This window comes from Calonectris borealis, chromosome 6 (genome assembly GCF_964195595.1).
Source record: "Calonectris borealis chromosome 6, bCalBor7.hap1.2, whole genome shotgun sequence".
Lineage (NCBI taxonomy): Eukaryota > Metazoa > Chordata > Aves > Procellariiformes > Procellariidae > Calonectris > Calonectris borealis.
Genome location: NC_134317.1, coordinates 38,362,545 through 38,386,457, shown reverse-complemented (window position 1 = coordinate 38,386,457; position 23,913 = coordinate 38,362,545). Strand labels below are relative to the sequence as shown.

Sequence of the window (23,913 nt, the reverse complement as noted above, 5' to 3'; positions counted from 1 at the left end):
TAAAAGAGAAACATAAACATGCACACTGTTCTTAGAAGATCTTGAGAAGACTGCTGAAAAATAATGCCTGTGAAGCGCAGAGTAACCACCAGGCTATGCAAAGAAGCCTTAACATGGTTTTCTAAGACTGAGGTTCTGTATGTCTCAAATACACACAGAGTTCTCAGAACAGATCATTTTAACAGCTGCCAACTATACTTTGAAGATAAAAGTCAAATTAGTACACATTAGTAATCATAGCCATATTGTTTAGCCCAGCTAGAGATGAAAATGGGCAGTTAGGAAAACAGTGTTATCATATGTATAATTAGCAAAAGCAGAACAGTACGTGAGCACAAATCAGTATGACAAAAAAACCAATGACGTTACTTGAGGTGGGAGAAAAGAAGGTGGCAGGTTACAAACTTTACTACAGAAAAACATTATGCTTTTAAATTCTGAACTTACCAAAAAGAATATCCAGGCAAAGCCACGTTAAGCATGCAAAATAAAATGTAGATACAAACATAAAATACAGTAACGGTTCTTTGACCAGTTCCATATAAACACAATAATACATTCAAACAAAAGCAACAAAATAAAGAAACAAAAAAGAAGCAAAACACTAGCATTAGACACTGGTGGATAAAATGGAAGAGGCAAATGTGAATACAAAGGCATAAAATAGTTCACATGGATTTTTTTTTATTTTTCAAACAGACAATGAAGTATCATTTAATTTCTGTATTTTTCAAAATTTTCTGGAGGAACCAGAAAGATCACTTAATTACAATTAAGAACACAAAAAAAGCAGCTGTTACTGAACAGCCATTCTGTTTATCTATGCATTACCGCCTCACAGCACTGCAAGAATCCAATTATTTAACTCACAATATCCAGCTACTAATTAAGTCTCTTTCCTGATAGATGAAGTGAGTTAAAGCAGTCATAACACTCAATATGAAAAAGTGCCCTCCAAAAAGCTGCAAGATTTTAAAGACTGATCAAGCTAAATAGGATTGTCTTCTCAGCAAGAGCAATCAATTACAAGAAAGATTAAATTGTTTCAAATTGGTTAGCTTATTTTCATATGAGAGGTTAGAACGGAATATGCTTCTTCATCTCCCTCTCTTTATAAAGCTGTGCTCTGTGTTCTCAGTTTCATGTAAAGCACTGAAATTCCTCCAAATTCAAAAAATAGACTGCCTGGACTACTGCTGAACCACTATATAAGATAATTTTTGCTTCTTTCCTCTGAATTTTTAGAGGCGATTATGATTTTTAGAAGCCTTGAGCCAAAAGACTTCCATTATAACCAAGGGTGACAGGCATATACAGAGTTACAAGCAAACTGGAATGGCTACATTATAAAATACTCCTGCCTACCTTTAAACCAGAGCAAAGGATTTAACTTTGAAGGTCCGCCTTTGAATGCCTGCCCTATGTAACATCTAAGTTTCTTTCACATAGTCATCAGCTGGGACTTAAATGAGAAGTGGGAGCAAGTACATGCGTTTATTCTGTAACTTGTCCTGGTCATCTCATGCACTAGGAAATAGGTTATTTCCATTTAAACTGCTGCTGCTTTCAAATCTAAGTCCTATGAATTGTATTTTGATCCTCGGTATGAATTTGCTACTACCTTTCCCAGCGTGTACCTTAAGCTGTAACTGCCTTGTGCTCAGAGAATGAAGCATCCAGCACCACCGCAGGCAGAGCCCGGAGCTCCCGCGGGTCTGCACAGCAGCAGCAAGCCCTCGGGCCAGCCTGCATCTGTACTCGGGACCTCCCGCAGGAAAGCGCCCTTCGTCCTTTCAGGGCTGCTGCCCCACTCAACAGCTGTTACGCGACGAACATCCATCGCCTACGATGCTTGGTTTTAATCTTCATCCTGACCCTGTCGTTTACACCGTTTATTGCAAGTGATTCGTTTTTCAAACACCAAGCAGAAATAGCGTTTGTTCTCTGCCACGAACACAAGTGTCAACTGGATGAACTTGACGACTCGTTTCATGATTTTTCAGGAACAGACCACGTGCTATCGTTCAGAAATAGGAATAATTCTAGTGCAGAAAGACAATGAAACCAAACTCGCATTACAACTGCACGCACGCTTTAACAACCATTTCCTACCGCGATCCTAACTCACGCGAAACAAGGTGCAATGCCCAGGCAGACTATCAAGATTATAGGCTGCTGTACGCGAGAGCTGTGTGCGGTGTAACAAACAGCAACTGAGCGTCCGCTTCTGGGGGACACGGCCGTTTCAAAGCCACAACACATTTGGGCCACAATACATGAAGTGGGCGGATACGGCAAAAAGGGAGACGGTGCTGGGAACTGTGCTTGCAAAAGAAATAATCTTTTTTTCAGAAATTCTGTGAAGCTGCACATGAAATAAGAGAATATAGGGAGATATTCACTACACTCAAGAACTAAGGAATCACTGCTGTGCACTGTTAACCAGTTACCTGTATTCCCAGAAATATTTATACTTAAATGATGCTAAAACTTTCGTACTGAGTTAAGGTGATCATTCTTCAACTCTGAGTGTTGAGCAAGCAAGCTGTTATTTAAAATGTATGTATCAAAGTAAAACAATGTATCAACTGTAATCACTGTTAAATCAGTATGGTGCCAACAGTTCAATTCATACAGCACAGCCTGATCAGTGATGTTTATAAGTACAGCTTACAGCATGTAGGGTCTTGGATGTTTATTTGCATTTTTATCACTCAGGAATGTGGGTGTAGCTCTTCCCACACCCACTGCAACAAAAATTTCCATTACTGATTTCCTAACAGCTGTTAAGAAATAGCTGGTGCTATATCGTTTTGTATTTGGTTTGAGGCTTTTTTCCTTAGCCTGCAATTCCATTTATCAGCAAATATCTCCGTTTCCAATATTCAACAGAAGTTTTAAAATAGGATAAGCTGAAGAAGTAACTCTTAAAACATTACTAGCATCAAAAGATTATTTTCACTATAGCTAACCATGCCTTGTTGATTGGTCAGACATAACTGTTTTATTTATTCTTAAAGAATTTGAAGAACAAATAATACGAACAAGGACAACAGTATTTTTGTTGAATGAGCTGAATTAGATTTAAGACATACGAAAAGCTGTAGAAATTTTACCATAATATAGCAAGATCAAAAAAAATGAAATAATTTATCTGAAATCATTTATTTTGTCTCTAAACAAAATATCACATCTCCAATCACGTTTGAATATTATTTATAAATCGGGATTTTAAGTGCCAGAGAGTGAAGCTGACACTTTGTCAAGTATGCTATCTACAAGAGGAGGAACTGATCCTTACCAAGCTGTCTTGTCCCGTCCTTTCTTCATGTTAAACCCCCAAAATCTTTACGCAACTGATTACATACACAGAGAAAGTACATTAAAAGAAGCACATTAAAAGAAGCAAAAAACAAATCAGAAAGTCCAAGACAGCCTCACTTAAAGCTTACATGAACACAATGGCTCAGAGACAAGAAAGTAATGACACAGACGCTGGCGTATTAACATGGTGAATAAATACGTATTTAATATGAAGGCAGAGGAAAAATACGAGACAACTAGAAAAGGTTGTTCAGAGAGTTTCATGTGTGGAAAACCAGAGGATGAATGTACTTCTGTAACTATTATCATATTCATTTGACTGGTAGCAGTAGTATGTGAATAAATGTCTTATTTCACCATCCATTAATAGATGGGAGGTAGGGGAATTTTCTCCTCCTTACATCACTGTGGTATTTTTCCTGCAAGTATGATCATTAAAAACTTGTATTTGTTTTCTACAAACCAACGCCATAGATATTACAATGTCCTCAGAGAAAACACCATCAACTTAATCTTACCAGTTGGAATATAAGCCCCAAAAAGCAGTATTACAAATTCTGACTGTTAAAATTCTGGGGCTAGGGGTAAATAATCACTGTCAGTATTCTTACGGTCATTTATTACACTCACTATGCTTGCCACCTGTAGTGTCTTAAGATGAAGATTTTAAAAATTCAACTCCTGTGAACAAAGTTCTGTGTCTACAAAATCCATAGCAGAACGGTGGGGAGAGAAAAAAGGATCTAATCAAATGAAGAAAATTAGTTTTAAGTTCTGTAAATTAACTGTAGAATGATGAATATGTCCTTGGTTTAGTTATTTCCAATTAAAAGCAGCCTCTGAAGTGACACGCTGCATATAAAAAGACGTAATAGAATATTTAACACGTTTACTAACTAATGTGTCTACTGCAAGATCTATTTTTGGTCTGTTTTCAAGTTTCTAGCACTAAGTTAACTCTTTGGAAAAGGAAATACCCACCCATAACCCTCCACAACTGTTACTGTCCCCAGGGTTGACCATGTTATTAATAATGGCAAACAATCGGGAGTAGTGAGGCTCCTCTTAAAAACTGATCTACCTGTCAGTCATAAGGAACAGATTCCTCATTCTCTCACTTTCTTCTACATAAATTCATACGGTAATTCCTACACTAGGCTAATTACATATTATTGTATCATACAAGCTTTGGCCACAGGTCTTAACATCTCCAAGGCACCTATTTACAGAATAAGAGTCTCGCCTGTGCTATTCTATAGATAAAAATGTTTTGGACATGTATCTCTAGCTGCCTGCATACTTACATTTATGTCATGAAATCATAAAGAACTATTTACTTAAAATGCATGAAAACTAATTTTGGAATGCCACCTCAGTAACACTGCTTAACTAAAATACTGTTTAGGTATTAATGAGGTATTTATTTTTTGTTTCTTTAAGCTCTTAAGTTGTCAATCATCAAATCAAAAGAGGATTTCAGTTTTAATGGATGAAGAAAACAGGTTAAGTATTGCAAACATTCACTCCTTTGCAGGTATCGCATACACTACCAAGCACATGACTAGTTTGGTTTACCTTGGTAAGTGACTCGTATGGACGGACCTGACTTACAGCAGTGTACTACAATGACTTATTACAAATAATGATAAAAATTAAATTGTTTTTGGATGCTACTCCACCTCAAATTCATGCACAATCAAGGGTTAAGCCACGAATATAAACATCACTGCTGACAGCGCTTACGATTTTGAAAAAAGCAAGTTATGTTATGACAGTTCTGTTTGGTGACATTTTAAAGAGATTTCAAGGTTTCACGTTACCTTTTGGAATCGCTGTGAAAAAATGCTCACTTTCAAATGTCTGTTAGGCTGAAAAATTTTAAATACTGTTCTCTGATTATATTATAGCATAAGTCATTTTAAGCTGTGAAGTCAGTCTTATGCAAGCAACAACTGAAGTCATCAGACATATTACTGCGTACAGAATCAGAACAGTAGCATGGTTGTATCGGAGCAAGGCATTACCAAAGCAATTTCAATTCTGAATGATTTTTAGTAAAAATGTAGGTAAAATTTTGTTGCAGATATTTTGCAATTTCTTCTGAAATAAACTTAGTACATCCTATTCTCAAGCATAAGAAATCTCAACTGCTTGTACAAAGCTGAACAGAGACTAGTTAGTTGTCGGCTGGCTTTACTCATGCAGGGGGATCTCCTGTAAACCAAACTACTGCCCTGCTGAGTTTTGGAAAACCTATCTCATTTGCAGCCCCTTCAGCACTCTAAGTTCTTGAGCAGTAGTGAGCAGAGTTGAACAGGCAGCCGTGCAAGGAAAGCACCGCATCCTCTTACCTGGAAAAGCAGCCCAGTTAGTTTTGTGGTGGAATATAGGGAGTTGGGTTTTTATTGCTTAGGTAAGCAATACGGTGTCTGAAAAATCGAGTCTCCCAGACTCGGGGGATCTAGAACTCCAGAAAACTGGGGAAAAATATTTAAATTTACTGAATTTGGGGATTTAAGTTACTTTGCTTAAGTTAATCTTAAGAAATCTGCTGCCATAGGTGTTAATTACCCTATCATTTCCTCAAAAGTTTTTTAGAGAAAAAGAATTACCAATACATGAGGCAGCATGGCTGAGACCCTGATTTTTCCTTGGAAGAGAATTTCTAAATTATCTTCACTAGCACTGTGCAAACTACAATACTAAAAGCTTCATTAGAAATAAGCAAACAAATGAACGACATTTTCCTTTTGACATTGTACCCCTTGCAAGGGCTGAAAGGAATACTTCAAAAAGCAAATGATTATTTGTATTTAGTTAAGTGTTTTGAAAAAAATCTAATTATTGGAAGCACCTATCACAAATTAAAAATTAAGGTTGGTTATAAACTGCATATTTCAATATTTTTATTATAGAAGAAAGCACTTAATAAAAGCATTCATTGATGTCTTCTAATAAGCTCTGGCCAAGGAGGTGCAGCCACACTGTGCCCACACCACTTTTCCCACATCCAGCTAATTTGCTATGCAACCAGCTCACTATGAAGTGAAACTGTGAAGGACACAGTAAGCAGACCAAACATACATACTGGGATCTAAGAGGAAAAAGCCAACACACCCATGAAGAAAAAGTAAAAATGTAACGTGAGCTAATTCGTATCTACAGATTCTAACCCAGGCAGGCTGGAAATGCTCGCATCGCTTGTACTCTCCTCTCACACGATCTTATTTCCAGTCCCTGCTGACATAATACAGCAGAAAATTATTACAATTAAATCAGGGAAATAACCCCCCAAAATACTATCTCCTAGGAAATTGAATATGTAGTCAATACAAAACACAATGGAATTAATACGCACAATACTGAGAAGAGAGCTACTAAAAGATGAAGATTAGCAGCATGTGGAAAACGTGGACATTTCTCCCACTAACCATACACTTACAAACTTCTGAGTAATGTTTCACCGGTCTGCTTACCGCTAAGCAATGACTAAGCCTCAACTTCTCCAGCAGACATTTAAAAATATAGGAAATTTTTCTACAGGGAATTTGCTGAGGAGCAATCTGAGTAAAAGAAAAACATATGTTCAAAAAGGAAGGCAGATATTCTCACTACTTCCCGTATGTGGTGTTTTGGAAAGTAGAAAGGAGGCTAGCTCCATCACACACGGACACAGAGCTTTACCTGTGCAGGCAGCAGATTTTTCAGACCCCACCCACAATCTACAGAAATCTGTGTCTTTTCTCCCTGCATCTCCAATTCCCCATCGTGAAGTATTTTATTCTGGTTTTACAATGGCATTAAATGTTAGCACTGACTGAGAAGAGAGTAATTTTTAGGTCCTACTACATCTCTTCGGAGTTCGGTATATTCTCTTTCGATTTCCCTGTGGCGAGAACCTTGCCTGTATGCCTTGTAAGAGGATGAGGTCTAAAAAACTTTCAGAAAAATCAGGCTGCTTCTGCAACCCTTATTTTGGTACTTCCTGCAGCTAGACAATGAAATTCAGGAAAAATAAATGTTATCCTGATAGATCACTGATCTGACCAAGAACGGTGGTGCTATAAAGCTTTTTGGAAGGCTTCTCCAATTTAGAAGGCTTTTTGAAAGCAAAGCTTTAGTCAATTTAAAATAAATATAAATACTAAGGTTTCCCAAACACAGCAGATAGATACTTTTTATTATTATATAGTTTCCTTTTCAAATAGGACTCTAAAATGTTTGTTTCTCACTTTGTCAATCCTTCAAATTTTTTGTTTACATACACTCCCTCCTTTGCAGGTGTTTCATACACTATTAAGCAGTACTACATTGCTGGCCAACATCATTAATAGTTGATTTAAGAGCTCAATCTTCAAACTGCACATTTTCAAGGTTATATGGCTCATGATGGTGATTGGAGAAGAAAGGGCAAGTGTAAGAGATCACAGGGACTGCCCTCGGACAACGGGAGAGAGTGAGTTATGAACTGATGAGGTCCAGAGTTATCTACAATCGATCCTTTGGAAGATGAACTACTCCATTTTATTTCTCAGCCTGGTCAGCAAGGATTCATCGGGCATTTCATTTTTGTTTGAACCGCTCATAAACTTTCACTCTTGCTACAATATTGGGAATCAGCGATTGTCAGACATCGCTCTAGTCTGACTCAGCACGTCAAACACCGAAGGAGGAACAAAACCAGGAGCTGTATTTTCGGTGAATAAAGCTATCAATAGCAAACACAACAGAATCACTTGATTCAAAAGACTAAAAATGCAGGCTTTTCAAGATCAGGTATCTCTCTGATTACAGCAGAGGCTGCTCATACTCTTCAATAAAATGTGTTGTTCACCTCTGAGACACAAAACAATGTAAACGATGGCACCTGAAAAAACAAACTAGCAGCTAAGAATAGGTCAAAAAAATCCAACAAGCAAGCACCACTGCTTCCCTCACTGCATGCAAGCTTCTTTAGCAACGTCACCTACTGCCATGTCAACAGATATTACTAACTGTATAGATGCACAATGCTAAGCTATGGCAACCGCTGCAGCTGAACATACAAAATCCAAAATCCTCCCTGAAAGGCTGTCCTGGAATTTTCACTTCAAGGAGGAAGCACAGGTTATGATTTCTCAACTATTTCCCCTGTACTAACTCTTTGTAATATTTCATTAATTGATGTGTCCTTGTTCCAATAAGCTTCTTGCCCTTTTAAATCTCTGATCACCCGTTTCACACTCCACTGGTGTGCCCTCCTAATATATGGTGAGCTGGTTGTTGGCCAGCGGGAGGAGGGAGACAGAGGAAGAGCAAGGAGGGGAACATCTTCCTGACCAGAAGCCAGATGCTTATGCCTTTCTGAAGCTAAGGTTTACAAACAAAAATTTATCTTACATCGAACTAGAACTTTCTCTGCACATGACATGGCTTTTGTCTGTTATGGGTAAAGGTTTCTCTTGGGAGATGCGACACACTACAGAAAAACATCTGTAAATAACTAAGACAAGCAAGCTGCCGTCAGCTCTGCCCGCAGGGAGGGAAACCCCAGCTGCCTATTGCTAAAACTCAAAATCCCTACTTTAAACTGTGCTCATACATAAAGAGGGTAGGCTTTTGATAACTGTGCTTAATAAACACAGGCCTGGCTGGCTGACGGTAAATAAACACAAGGCAATGACAAAACATTATGAGCACGTCCTATTTTAGAAACTGTGATTGTCAAAACATATCAAGCTAGCTTTGATCTCTTTCCATAAACTTCACAGTACCAAATCCTTAAATACCTATCATTACTTAAGCTCCAAATTCATAGTCAACAACTGGAAGACATATAGAGCGTACATGCAACTGCATTAAACAAATTCTACGTACATAATCTTTAACTTTTAATAGTAGATCTCCCACTGAAGTTTAGAGAATACGGAAGCATTTACCAAATTCGGTTTAAAGGATTTACTATTTTTACGTAACTTTGATAAAGAATTTGCCATAGTTGTTACTAACATAATCAAATCCAATACAAAGATGAGCAACATTAAACAGTACAAAACATGTACAAATTTTAAAGTGAGGAAGCATTGTTACTGAAATAGTTTCCTCTGTAAGGGAAAGTTTTTCTGATTTTCTTTTTTCATTAGTATTACTGGAGACATTACATAGAAATTCTAGATGGCATTGCAAAAGAAACTAGTTATTCCCACTGCTATTACCACTACCATTCTGCAGAAACCTGAATGCTTAAAGCAAGCCTAAACGTCTCAAGCACACATGCAAGTAGTTGCATGCGGGAACATGCAAACCCAACACCTACCTCCACTTTCCACCTTTGGAAAGAAATATAAGCAGGTAAAACAAAAATCTTTCCCTTGACTTTCAAATTGAAACAGAGAAACAAGTGTACATCACCTGCCAAAAAGCCTACCTGTAATAATCTTAATTATCTCTAAAAGGCTACAAAAGTCAAATTCAGCAATACTGGATCACTCAGGTGAAAAATAATTTCCTACTGCAACTGAACTCACTACATCTCAAGAGGAAACAATTATATTTCCGTATTCTTGTACTTCACAAGGTTTCTCCTTATATACTAAAGCATTCTTTATTCCCACAGGGACTGACCCCAGCAGCAAGGGCACCTGTAAGGTACGAGCACCTGTAAAGTACAAATTTTCCCACTTTGCAGTCAGGTGCCTTTTATTGATCTGCTGGTCAGGTCTCATCACAAATAAAGTTATGCAACTTCCATCTTCTGCAATCAGTCTGGTCACCAAGAATTTCTGCTATCAAAGTAAGGCATGATTTTTTTTGAGGATTACTTCCCAATGACAATTCTTTGAAATGGAACAGAAGAGAGCAGGCAAAAAGAAAAACAGAAAGTGTCCTATCATAACAAAACCAATCCAGAATTAGAGTATAATATTGTCTCTTTGGAGACAGTTCTTTCTGAAGTATCCTGTCAGACATTTGAATCAACAACTATATTCCAACTGCAACTGTCAGCATCAATACTTTATGAGCTTTGTAAGAACACATAAAACCTCACAGATTTGAACAACGAGTGCTGAAGGGTATTGAGAAAAATACTTATATAGCCATTTAGTTACTTACATTGTTGTTGCGTGTTTCTACTGCTGGAAACTTCCTGACTATGAATTTGACAGCAGATTCCAGGTTTTTGTCAATAAGATAGGACGGTTTGGCTTTGGGGTCACCGCATGCCTATAAAAAAAATACAATAAAAAATGAAGTAAAAACACAATCATCCATCCAAAGCTAAGTGATAGTTGCAAATCTGAAGACAAACTAGAAAGATTCTTTTTTTGCTTGTTTGTTTTTAGTAAGCAGGTGATAAAATGAAAGGCAAAGTGCAGGGACTGTCACAGCTGAAATATGCAATGGGAAACAGTACAAAGATGCTCTTCTACTGAAAAAGATGCATGGAAGTATCAAAGCAGTTAGTGCAGAACAGCAGTGAGGGAAATAACACAATCCTAAAAGAAGGAGAAAAAAAATGGTTTCCTTTTAATGCTATTCCTGGTTTGAGGTAGTGTTGTATTCATCTGGAGTTAATAAACTGTTAGAAAATTCAATCATGTCATCATCTGTGGAGGACAGTGCTGGGCACATCAAATGATTAAACTATCCTTTGTGAAACAAAACTAAAAGCCCCACCACCAATCTGCATTTAATGTTTCTTTAAATTGTTAACTGCAAGACAATTTTCCATCCCACAGTAAAACCACCAGTACTTGCGTGAAGTATCCTATTTCCTTAGATTAAGAACTCAAGTTTTGATCGTTTTCTTTACTCCTACAGTAGCATAGGCTGTGCTTTAAAAGCAGCAATCAAGAAATTTCATTAAATTTTGATTTGAACAGAAGTCGCAACTAAGCGCTAAGTCTCTCAAATAACTTACATAGACACATCAGAACAGCTTCTGTGGACGAACGACTGACGAAGCACCTACTTTTGCCAGCTACAGTGCATGCTGTCAGACACACTACTCCTTCTCAACTACTCTGACTAGCGAGCCATGCTACACCATTTGGTTTGGAGAAACATACTAAAAGCAGCATTACTTACATGACAAAATTTGTGCTCAAATTGTATTTTGTCTCAAATATTCATTTAGCTTTATAGTCCTCATAGGGATTTGCAAAGGAGTTTCGTGTCTCATGCAAAACTAAATTACATGCTAGGCATTTCTACGCAACATAGTGAACTTGAATGACAGCTCATTTAAAAACTTTTCCACATTGATTTCTATGACTGAATTGTGGACTGTAGAGACAGAGGTCATGGAGTATGAGACCGATTCTGAAAGCGGGCAAGCGGGCAAAGGGAAGGTGAAAAGCTTTGCAAACCTTCCAAACTTGTCCTTGCTGGGAAAGCAGTGTAATAAAAAGAGAGAAAAATTACATATGAACAAATTACTCTTAATTTCTAAAATATGTTACATTTCAGTGAACTAATACACTATTACCTAGATCCAAGAGAACATTACCATCATCTGTTACTCTAGGCAGCATACTTTCTACTGGATGGTGATTATTCTAATACTCACAAACAACTTTACACGTACTTATTAGAATTTTAGTATTGCGCAAAGTGCTGCTTAGATGCTGAAACATGTAATTTCTAATAGTATTTCCAAACTAAGTTCAGGTAGGGAGAGAAAAAAAAGGAGTTAACAAACATCACATGCAACTACAGGGGAAAAAAGGAGAGAAACTCAGTGAAGTTTTACATACCTGAAAAAGAAACGGTAGCCAAGAAAAAAAAAAAACAAAAGAGTCATTATTGTAAGTTTCTAAAACTCCTACCAGCAGTATATGACCATCATGATGTATGCTAAAGTACTACTCTAATACCAAAACTCTCACATTTCCTAATTTTCCCACAAAAATACTAAATTTTATTAAAACGTGACATCTATAATGCTCCAAGAGGAATTTATAATGAAAATAAATTCAGCAACATCCACATTATCAATTAGATATTAAATAGTTGCTTCGACATTCTTACAGCAGCAAACAACACGTGCCACAGAAGCTTTATTCTGTACACACCTTAAAGCCTTTATACAATTTCAAAAGTAAAAATTAGACTGTAAACAGGCGTCAAAAAAGTAAACAATGCACGCTTCAAATTTATGAAGTTTTAACTAACTAGATGTCATGGGTTTGTCAGAATCTGTGTCAGAGTACTTCAATTTTCTGTCCTTGCCACACATTATATAACTTTCTCTACTAACAGAAGGATTACAAGCAAAGAAAACAGCTTAATGGACAACATATATTTGTGGCCTATTAAAATCCAATATGGTTGCTCTTATATAGGAGATGAGATATCTGCCACCATTGACTTCCCAATGTTTTCAGTCTGAATTGAAACATTACTTCCACATACACTCCTTATTTTTCCTAGGAACACATGTTTTTCTTCCTATAAATCAGCTCTCCAAAATGTTTACTAAAAATTATGTTCTACCCAGGCCCTTACACACAGATCATTCACACAGAAACAGATGTCTGAAAACACTAACATGCACATCTTCGTTTGGCTTCAGGAACTCAATTCCCAGAGATGACGAATATTATCCTCAGTCTAACTGGCAATCCCCCTGAATATATCTGAACATGCAAGAGAGCTTTGCTCCTTCCCATTGTTTGTTTGCTAACATCACACTTAAAGCAACTGTAATTCTTCCTACTAATAAACTACACAAGATTGATCATTAGATAAGAAAGAAAATTGCTGCAAGATATGAAGTGTTAAAGGTATCCTTCATACATTTCAAAATTCCAGCTTCTAAAAAGCTGTACAAGCCTACCTATGTGGACTGGACAGAAAGAGGACAACAGACACCACCGAACGAGTGGGTCAATGCTGTTTCCTTCCCTCTCCCGTATTACACACATCTGGGCTCCTTTCTAAGAACTGGTATTATCTGATTACTAGCTGTTCTTGCATCAATACAGTTTTCATCCATACTGTCACCTGCATTCAGCATCGCGTGTAAAGCAGTCTACGTAAGCTAATCCTCTCCTAAAATGGCAAACAGACCTATGAAGCTCAAGCTCACCACAGTTTACTCTAGAAAGCATAGAAGAATGAAAATACAAACTCCAATCCTAGCGCTTTCGCACAAGTGTGAAAGTGTGATAAGGCACATAACCACAATTTTGCACTGTAGAAAGAACAAAGACATTGAGGGCAATGGTCTTAGAATACAGATAAGAAAGATAGCTTTTGCTTTTCACTGTTGTACTAGTCAATACAAAATCCCTTGTCAGTACTGTAATAGGCAGGAACATCGTGGTACAACATACAAAGATCACTTTGCCATATAGAGCTTTCCAGCATTCAAATAGATTTTTGAGAATTAGCCAAATGCAGCAGCCCTTTCTCAATCAGCCTCAAATATCACTTTTTCCCCTAAATGGGCTGCAATAACCTCTTTTCATTTCTTATCTTCAAAAAAAAAAAACCAACACAGAATGGCTACATTTTTTGAGCATTAAAAAGAAATTCAAGAATTAAAAATGTTCTTACTAGTGCAATATTCATGGAAAACAGCTCTGAAACTATGGGATTCCAGCTGCTTCAGCCCTGAAATATTATACTGAAAGAATTTCCCAGCAGTCATCTCTAAATTCCTTTGTACACTACTAAACAGCTGTCAAGCAGTTATGCTGAAAAGGATGATGCAAAGCTACCATTAGAGACTAATCTAAGTAATTAAAAAAAATAACCTAAAAAGGACTCCTACACTGGATTTCTACCAAGTTACACAGCATTTCTTTCCTCAGCACTTTAGAATGGTACCCTGCAATTAAGTGAACATATTTTCCTGATCTGATTCTGTGCATCCAACTCTAACAAGAACAACATGATTTCTGTAGCTAAGAGGTTCCTTATTCAGAATACATCTTTGCTATCACATGCACAGGCCATCAAACTTCAGGTAAGACAGATCAGACTACATGCACTGTTTAGAGATGCGTCACTATGCCATACATTTTGAATTAAAGCAGCATTTTCCTACCTACCCTAATAATCTAGATAACCAGATTATTATTATTTTTAAAAATGCAAACTCCAGTCTTCACTTGATACTATGAGGTTCTTCTATGCTATTTCCACTTTGAAAATGAAGAATACTACATAGCTTCACTTTCTAGGTTGTACTCATTCAGAAGCGGCCAACAAGAAAATATGCAACAACAAAAACCTGCTTAAGGTCTACATTTAAGATAAGTAGCCTCTAAAGAAGAACACAGAATCCAGTACAACTGCCTTTGGCCCAGAGTACTCCAACATTAAGAGATACAGCAAAGAGACCTTTTGCCCCAATACAGTTACAGCTATCACTGCAAAAATCAAAGCCTAACATTTTACTTCCTACTTGAGGACAAAGGATATTGGATGAGAACAAAAAAACACCCATCAACAAAATTATTACATATAACCAGCTGATGTGACATGAATAAAGGGAAGTTTTTGTTCAGGTACAATCATTGTCAAGAGCCAGTGCCACTGCACAGTATGCGCAGGGTGCAAACTTGCATTTAGAAAACCTAAACTTCACTCATGCTTTTTACCTAAATCTGCCAGGTGTCCTTGAGTAAGAACATTGGGAAATATTATTTGAGTTACATGGTGTAGGATGATTAAAAAAAAGCCTAAATATGTTACTGTGTTATGGAAATACCTTTTACATCCTTCTTTTTGATGCTAAGCCCAACCTATTCCAAATGATTAGCAGGGCTGTTTCCCAATACAAGAGAAACAGAGCCACCTGAATCAGTAATTTCCTATTTTCATCCCCAACACCTCCTGCACCAGAAGATGATCATAAAACAAGCCATATTTTGCAATTTAACATGTTTTTATTACTTCAAGAGATCTTGATTTACTGTTACTGCGGACTTGAGATAAAACTCTGCTGAGCACAGTTCCACTGGACTGTGACAAAACATACTGAAATAGATCTTAGTCAACAAATCACCTCACCTTCAAGTTTCATTTACAAATGAATGTGCACTTAAAAACTCTGTTAATTTAACCAGAAAATTGATGGAATTTTAACAACAGCAAAAAATATGCCATCCCCCTGAGCTAGTTAACTTTCATTAGTAAATGGAAATACACTAAGTTTTCTCGTATTAAAAAAATGGGAAAAACTCCTGTATGTACCATTTACAGTTTACTACAGCACATTCTCTTGACATGCAAGAAAGGCATGCACAGTAAAACCGATCTTCTTCCCTTGTAATAGCTGCTGACATTAAAGACTTCACCCTAGAATGTATCTATAAGTTTGAATGCCTGGTTTGCGGCTATGCATCCTATAAATTATACTAAATAATACACGGCAAAGAAACATTCAAAGAGACAGGTTCATCACTAACTCTAGATTTCTGTAGGATAAAACGTATTATATATTCTTTGTTTCTGTCATGTATTTAAAATAATGAGATTACAAACTGACAAACTCTAATTTTGAAAAAGCAAAACTCCTGAGAAGGAGAGAGAGGTAAATGATCAATAAAGCGCTGCTTTGAATGGCGAATACGTAAGGAAACAGTTCAGACTACGTTTGCCTTAACATCTCTGATGAAGCCTACCACAGCTGCTTTGCTGTATTTTAGGTTTTGTGGAAGTCTAAGTACAGGCTGGTCCCAGATAAGCTTTGTGAATGAAGCCTTGTCCCTCTCAACAGCTATGCAAGCAGATGCAAGAATTAGTTGGTCACACATGGACAAATTATTGGAGTATAGTTTAATACTTTCGATGGCTAAAATTTAACTGTCCTACACCAGTATCACCTGGGTAATCTTGTACCAAGTAAATTACATTACCGATGTTTGCGGTTACATAAATGACACTTGCACAAAAGGTAAACCTGTATTTTTTATACATAGACTATGCTAACAGATTCAGAACTGTATTGTTCCCATGATCCAATCAGGATCGGGAATCAGAAGAAATCTAGTTAACTAATTTTTGGACAGCTTCTAAAGGCTTTGGACAGATCCAAAATATGGCTCAAAATTACTATAAATTTAACAGCTATTGCATTTTTCATGCATGAAGGTTCAAAAGTTTGAAAGATAATGCACTTTCATATTAATTCAAAACTACAATTAAAGGTGTTAAAAGCCAGTCCAATGTTTCCTAGAGCTAAGCAAGACATCTTCCCCACCATTATTCATTATTTGGCGGGTCTTGAATCCCAAAGTATATACTTTATTTTAAATCCTAGTGTATCTCTACTCAGAGATCCAACCCATTAATATGTAAACTCATGTGAAATCAGAAGGAAAGGCTAGAAAGGACCTTGAGAAATTGCCTACCCTACTTTCCTATTCCAAAGCAGGATCTATGTCGCTCCTGGGAGATGTCTGCCAAATCTTTACTTACAGGTCTCCAACAGGCTACATTCAAAAACATTCTCACTGTGTTCTCCAATATTTAACTATCTTTTTCGTTAGAAAGTTCTAAGATCTAAACTGAACTTTTCTTGCTACAATTTAATCCATCACTTCTTGAACTCTGTGGCCATACTGAATTGCACAAACTATTCCCCTTCTCTCTACAGCAGTCCTAAATACTTAAAAACTTGTATCACTTATTAATTGACTTTAAAAAAAAGTCCCATTTTCTTAATGGGTGAAATTTTCTGCACCACTGGTCTTTCTTATTATTCTGCTCTGGACTTTCTCCAGTTTGTCTGCATCTTTCTTGAAAAGTGTGTTGAATTAGATACATTTCTAATGAGTCTCAATGCATGCCATGTAGAGCAAAAGGATTACTTCCTTCACTTTCAGATTATCTTGCTCACACATTTATAAAACCTCATGTCGTCCCTGATTTTTTTTCAGCAAAACTGAGTTTGCCCTGGCATGTCCCTAACCTCTATTTTCTACAGACCTGCCATCTCATTACTTTTCATTTTGTATTTTAAATTTCACTAATCACAAAATAGCTTACAACCATACTTGCTCAGCCACCTCCACGTTTGTTAGACCATACCTACAATTTGTTAAGCTCAAACTGAATTCCAATTAGGTTCTTCATTATTTTGTAGCTTCTCCCAGCTTCCTACCTAGAAATTTATTAAGCACACTGTAGTCATTATCTAGGTTGTCACTACAAAGAGTGACTGGAAGCAGAGGTAAGACACGCCCCAACGAGACCCTGCTGAACCGCGATCTGACGATGAGGTCTTCGTAACCGTTCCCTAATATGGTTATCCATCTGCTTTCATCATTACAATTTCACCCAGACTGTACCTCCTTAGATTGTTCACGAGAACAATCAGATGAGATAATGTCTGCAGCCTCGCCAAGGTCAAGGTGTAAAATTTCTACTAAGTTGTCCATACTAGAGTGACCTGTCACCTCGTCAATGAAAGAAATATGCTTGGTTTGACACTATCTGCACAGTGATAAATTCACATTGTCCTCTTGTGTTTGTAGCACCTGTTTAAGTAAGCACTTGGTTCTATTAATCAAATATGGGGCGGGTGAAACGCACAAAAAAAAAATGCAGAGAAGTTTCACTGCCACAAAACTTTCCCTAAATGTAATTTATAAAGTAACATCTTAATAAAAGAAAGCAAGGCCATGGGAATTCCCTGACTATTCTGAATCTAAAATGTGAGCTATTAAGACTTTTTAGCTGCCTCTCCTCTGCACACAATCTTAAAAATCTCTTGCAACTAAACTGGATTTGTTTTTGTGTCAACATATGGCAGGGCAAACGAACAGGAACTGGGGCTAGGCAATTCATATTTGTAAACAGAGAAACAATGCAAGATAATTCTGGGCGTCTACACTTGATGCAAAAGGATAAATCCACCTGGCTTTCTCTCTGTATATTTTAGAAGATATCATGGGATATTTTTATATTGTATTAGGAAGTCTCATTGTTTCTTTACAAAATTAGTTGCTTTTCTGAGTTAAAAAAAATAACATGACATGGTATCATCAGTTTGTGTTTGCTTCCTGAGCAAAGGAATTTTATTAATTTATTTTTATTGCCAGCACTGACTGTAAGTTTGTTTGGGGTATCCTCATCTTCTTATCAGCGGGACAGTATTCTGAACATTCCTCCAAGATCACAAACACAAATAGACCAACATATACTGTCATCTTAACCTTTAAAGAACTGCTGACATCTATCAAGCACTGGAAGCAATACTGCTCCACCCCAAGATACTTCCTGATGACCTGAAGACATTATCTGTTCTTTCCGATACCAAACTTAAAATTCAAAACGAGATTATTTGTGAGCTTTTCCTCTCAGCTCAAAGCTCTGCACTCCAGCACAGAGCTCAGTGTCAAAAGGGTGATCTAATCCTACACCCTTCCAAACTTCAGATTGGAAACTTCTCCATGTTCTGCCAGTCACCTAAAATCTCTCCTACTTTTTCCTCAAGAACCGCTGTATTGCCTGAGCAAAACAGTACACTTTATCAATTGGCTTTTACAACTCTCCCCTGCAATGTTTAGACTTTGTCAAGTCTTCTCCAGTCCAGTTTCAGAGCTTTTGGGATCTTTTTCCTCACCACAATCTCATGAGCAGCGTAAAAGGCTGATGAAGTAAGATCTGACCTCTATTCAGCCTTGGCTGATCTGGTCAACTTGTCATCGTTTTACCATGGGAGACTTGATGCAGACCTCCTCTTTCCCTCACAGCATATGCTTTCTCTTGCTCTTTTGAAAAGAGTATGTACTTTAACTGCTGTAGAAGAGAAAATAGGGAAAATAAAAAGTACTCAGTCTTTAAAATGGTAGCAAGTAACGTGCTCAATACAGGTAAAAATCCAATATTCCCACTATTGCACCTTTAAAGAACTAAATGGCAATGAATCACCTGCTAAGTGATTTTAAATCTGGCTTCATACTAAGCCATGTGGTGCTCACAAAAGGATTGGGACCGCATTTTTAGTTTGGAACAGTAAAGATATTTGCAGGGGCTTTAGCTGAATTTGTTTACTCTGTTCCTTATCTGTGACTTTGGTTTGGTTATGCAGTTCGTATCTAAGAATTGGTTTAAAATTCTTATTTTTCAGATACTATGTAATCACCAAAGAAAAAATTTTGCACACAAATGTAAAACCTGTACCGTGAAGAACAACAGAATACTGCTAGCAAGGCAATTAATGCTAAATAACAGTCTCCTCATGTTTGAATAACATATACTCTAAATAATTCAAAACCTTAACTTTTATCCCTAGCAGTTCTGTTTACAGTAGCACTGCTTCGACATTCATCAAAATCACACTCTCTTGATTTGCTCTGGCTAAATCTATACTTCAGGTATTTTAAGATGAAAACTCTTATTGCAAATACTTCCCGGTATCCAAGGGCTTTACAAACAAACAAAAGACACACCCACAGAAAACAAAATTATTTCTCTGCCACCACTCTTGAACAATACAGTTATCTGACAGTACTGGCAGCATTACACAAAGCTTACCAACACAGTCTCAGTCTGCTCTGAAAGGTAACCACAAAATTCAAGCTTCACGTGAGCCAGGATGGCATGAAAAAACCCCTGCTGTCTTTGATTTATAGAGGTTTAGTTGTAGGCAAGTAATAACAAAAGAGTTACATGGAAAAGGAATAACACAACTGCTAGCCTGGATAATTGAGGATAAATTCTTAAAAAGTAGAAGAAAAACCAGGAAAGAAAACGCAACGGTAAGATTTCCAAGTTCAGGACTAATACTGGTCCCAGTACAAAAGACGGCTGAAAGCAGCAAGCAAAATGATCATCCTTCAAAATAATAGCAGCAACAAAAAATCCACCTCCATACTGATCAAATGCAAGTTTTGTCTCATCATCCACTACGACTTTGGTAACTCCACTTTTCGTATTTTCCATGTCACTCTCAGAGGCAAAACCCCATACATTCAGATACTCTATCTTAAAAACAACAAACTTTAAACTATTTCAGAAGACAACAACAGCACAGAAGGTCATTAAACAGGAAACGATGAACAATTAACAGCTATAAGCACAATGGCATCAAAACTGAAATTTATATAGGAAGATGAAGTATAAATATCAAGTTTCTAACTGCCTTTAACAACTTCTGTAATTCCTTGGGAAGTAAAATTTTCCTGCTTTGTTTCTAAGAGTCAAGAAAATTCTTAATCCTTTAAAATCTCTACTCCCTAGACAGCATCTACAGCAATCTGCAAGGCAGCTACAAATACTTCACCTCTCACTTCCTCTTACTAAAAAATAGTCTTAACCATTTCCTTTAACCGCAATACCACATATTGTGTGGTTATCTCTACTAATCTGAGTTTCGATATCATCTTCAATGGAGGAAGCTATGAGAATCTTGAACAGCAGGTTTGGAATCGACTGTTTTCAGAGAGGGGAAAAGTTAAAAAAAAAAAAAAGAAATAAGGAAAAATAAAGTGCTCCAAGCAGCCAGCTATGCTGCAGCTGGTCTGAAGAGAGATCCGCAATAAAACACAGTAGTCACTCCCAAGACTTTGGGGCTCACCAGAGCTAGCTAGTTACCACTGTCAAGCAGTACTTGCTGCGGCTTAAGAAAACAACTATTTGAGTCACAAATCACTATACAAATATACAGAGTTGTGTCTGGGACATCTCCAGATTTACAAAACCATACGTCACACAATAATCAAGCCGCTTGGACATGCCTCCTCTCTCTCTGTATATAAGACCTACGCAATTTTGGACTCAGTTCATGGCATTTGCAGGAAAAACTGGCATCGCCTCTAGTGCTGATACTCCCCTACCGAGAACCTAGCCACTTGCATCACTTCGCTAATGCAAGTAATGGCAGAAGCTACCACCACCATATGGGCAAACGTGCTCAGGACTCTGCCATCTAAACATGCCAGCGGAACCGTGTCTGTAGGCACGGGACCGCTTAACATGAGTAAGTGTCCCCAAATCGGAACACTGATAATGAAAACAGAGTCCGCACACACAATGGGTAAGGCATAGCTGTATGTCAAGACGAGGTTTAACTTTTCCTGTCTCATTTCCTGCCTTCTGCCCCCAAAGCACACCGCTATGCTCAGGCGAAATTCCCCTAGCCTGTTTTTCCCCGGTATACTTCTCTCAAAGCGTAACAAGCACCTTCCCGTTTTTGATGCTTTTCCCCATAAATAGGGAATTTCTGTTTTGAATTAAAAGTGTGATTATATTGTTACAATTACTAAGCTGAAGCAATTTTCCAACATACAAAACTGCAAACTAAAAGGAACCTCACTTCTATTTTGGAAATACAGGAACTTCCAATAGTTTAGTTAGAATGCTTTATTTACACCAGTGAAGATTTGCAGAAACACTCGAATGCGTATCTACTGACATTGCTTTGGATCAACACTGACTTCTGAATACTCCAATCATTTGGTTCTTTTCCTCGAAACACGACCTTAATTAAAATCAACACTGCACTTGGCACAGCCAAGTAGCCCTTCCTACTTCTAGAGTACAAATCTCCCATATGAGCAAAACAATTTGACAAAACACATCCTTTAGCTCAGATCTGATAGGCAGGATGACTCCTGACAGAAACCGGGGTTCAGAAGTCCGAGTGATCAAGTAAGCACCTAAAACTCTCAGACTCCCTCTGCTATTGCTGCAGCGCAGGTCAGCTGAACCCAGCACACGAATGGCACAGAAATTTTAACGTGCTAAACCTGCAAAGGTATGCTCATTGCTTGAATGTGATAGCTAACGTTTTCTTTGAAATAAGAAAAACCTCTCAGAAATAATTGTGTTCAAGACAAAGCAATAAAATCCTAATATTCATTACTGGAAGTGGATTGAGCAGCCGTACACGTTCAGATGATGTACCGCACGTTCGGAAAATTAAGCTGGTACGGATACAACAGGCGCCCGGAGCCGGGGGTGGCCACGAACGACGTCCTTCCACATCGGAAAGCACCACGATTTCCTCCAGAAGGGAAATTAGCCGCGCGCGGAGGCGTAACCCGTCCTGCCCGTCCGCACCGAGACCTGCAGCGTCCCGCGCCGCCGAACCGCTCGCCGCTGCCGACACCCATCCTCCTCGCTTGGGGAAGGCGGGGAGCAGCTCTGGCACCCACGACAGCTTCCAACATCTGCTCCATCTCGCGCCGGGGGCTGCTAAGCAACCGCGCGCCTCGAACTTATTGAAATTAAACTTACTAATTTTACCCCGAACCCTTCCCTTCGGTAGAGACAGGTTTCGCAATTCGGCGTGCGAAAGCCGGGCTGAGCAGCCCACTCCCGGCTCCCGTGACTCACGCACGGCGGGGCGGGAGCGGCTCCGGGCGGCACCGGCTGCCGCGGGGGCCGGGCCGGGCCTAGGCCCTGCGGCGGGGGGCGCCGGGCCTGCGGGCGCCGCGCAGCACGGGGCCTCCCTCCCTCCCGCCAGGTAGCGAGGCGGCGGCCGCCCGGGAAGCCCCGGCCCGCCGCCGGGCCCACAGGAGGCGCAGCGGCGGGCCGGGCCGGAGCGCCTGACCGCGGCGGCGGCGGCGCAGCTCCCGCCGCCTCCCCGCCCTGCCCCTCGGGCCCCGCAGCTAGGCCGCGGCGCGGCCGGGGGAGCTGCAAGCCGCGCGGCGGCGGCGGAGCGCCGGGCCGGCCGGGGCCCGGGCGGGCGTCGGCGGGGATCGCGCCGGGGCGGTCCCTCCCCCCGCCTCCCCGCCGGGGCCCCCGCACCTTCTTGATGTTGTAGAGCCGGGTGAGCATGCCGACGCCCCGGTCGTTCAGGATGGTGAGCTTCTCCGCCAGCTTCTGCTGGCTCGGCTGCAGCACCGACCGCGACATCCTGTCCCGCCGCGCTCCGCGCCCCCGGCCCGCGCCCCGCCGCTCGCAGCCCCGCCGTGGCGCGGCCGCCGGCCCGGCGCTGCCTCCCGCCGCCGCCGGCCTGGCTCGCTGCTGCCTCCGCGGGGCGTGGCCACGGCGCCGCGCAGCGCGTCACGTGGCGCAGCTCTCTGCCGCCCCCTGCGGGCGGGCGGCTGCCGCCGCGGGAGGGAGTTCGGCGTCCGGGGGCTGCGGGCCGCCCTCTGCCGCAGCCGCGCCGCCGAACAGCGCGGGTGCAGAGGTGAGGTGCGCTTGCGGGCGGTGGCGGGTCTTCTGGCGGGTTCCTTTTGCTGTGTGCTGAAGAGCAGACCCGTTGGGCTGCATTTCAGGTGGAATCCCAAGGCGTGCTTCAAAAGCACGAAGACCGTTCATTTGTCTCCAAGGCTTGCCACAAAACCCCATGTTTTCACTTGATCGACTGAGATCAAGGCCTGGCGCGCGGAGGAGCCTGGCACGGTGTATACTGACACAATTACCATCGCCGGTGACCCCCGTTTTCCGAGGGCGCTTCCACCGGCGCGCCTGCGGCGGGGCTCGGGGAGCAGGGACACCCATGGCGTGGGGGCCATGGGGAGCCCGCGGCCCCAGCCGCTGACGAGGGCCCCGTTGCCCTGGGCCCCTGCTCTAGACCCATGTACGGCCAGTTCACAGACACACCGCCTCGCCGATTGGATGACTCGCACCCCTGCTATTTGTTTCTCTTGAAGCCACGGGAATTGAAAGCATGTATTTTTAAGGAATAGTGGGAATTCCGTG

At 39.9% G+C, this 23,913-nt stretch overlaps 1 protein-coding gene across 2 annotated transcripts in view; it reads right to left on the bottom strand.

Annotated features, from left to right (window-relative positions):
• Positions 1-23,198, bottom strand: part of NCKAP1 (NCK associated protein 1) — a 61,645-nt gene extending 38,447 nt beyond the window's left edge. For both annotated transcript variants that reach the window (XM_075153701.1, XM_075153702.1), the window contains exons 1-2: positions 23,014-23,198; positions 10,417-10,527 (exon numbers count right to left, since the gene is read on the bottom strand). In XM_075153701.1, coding sequence (XP_075009802.1) covers positions 10,417-10,527; positions 23,014-23,121 — 219 coding nt within the window. In that variant the 5' untranslated portion in view covers positions 23,122-23,198. The remainder of the gene's footprint in view (positions 1-10,416; positions 10,528-23,013) is intronic.
• Between the last annotated feature and the right edge of the window lie 715 nt (positions 23,199-23,913).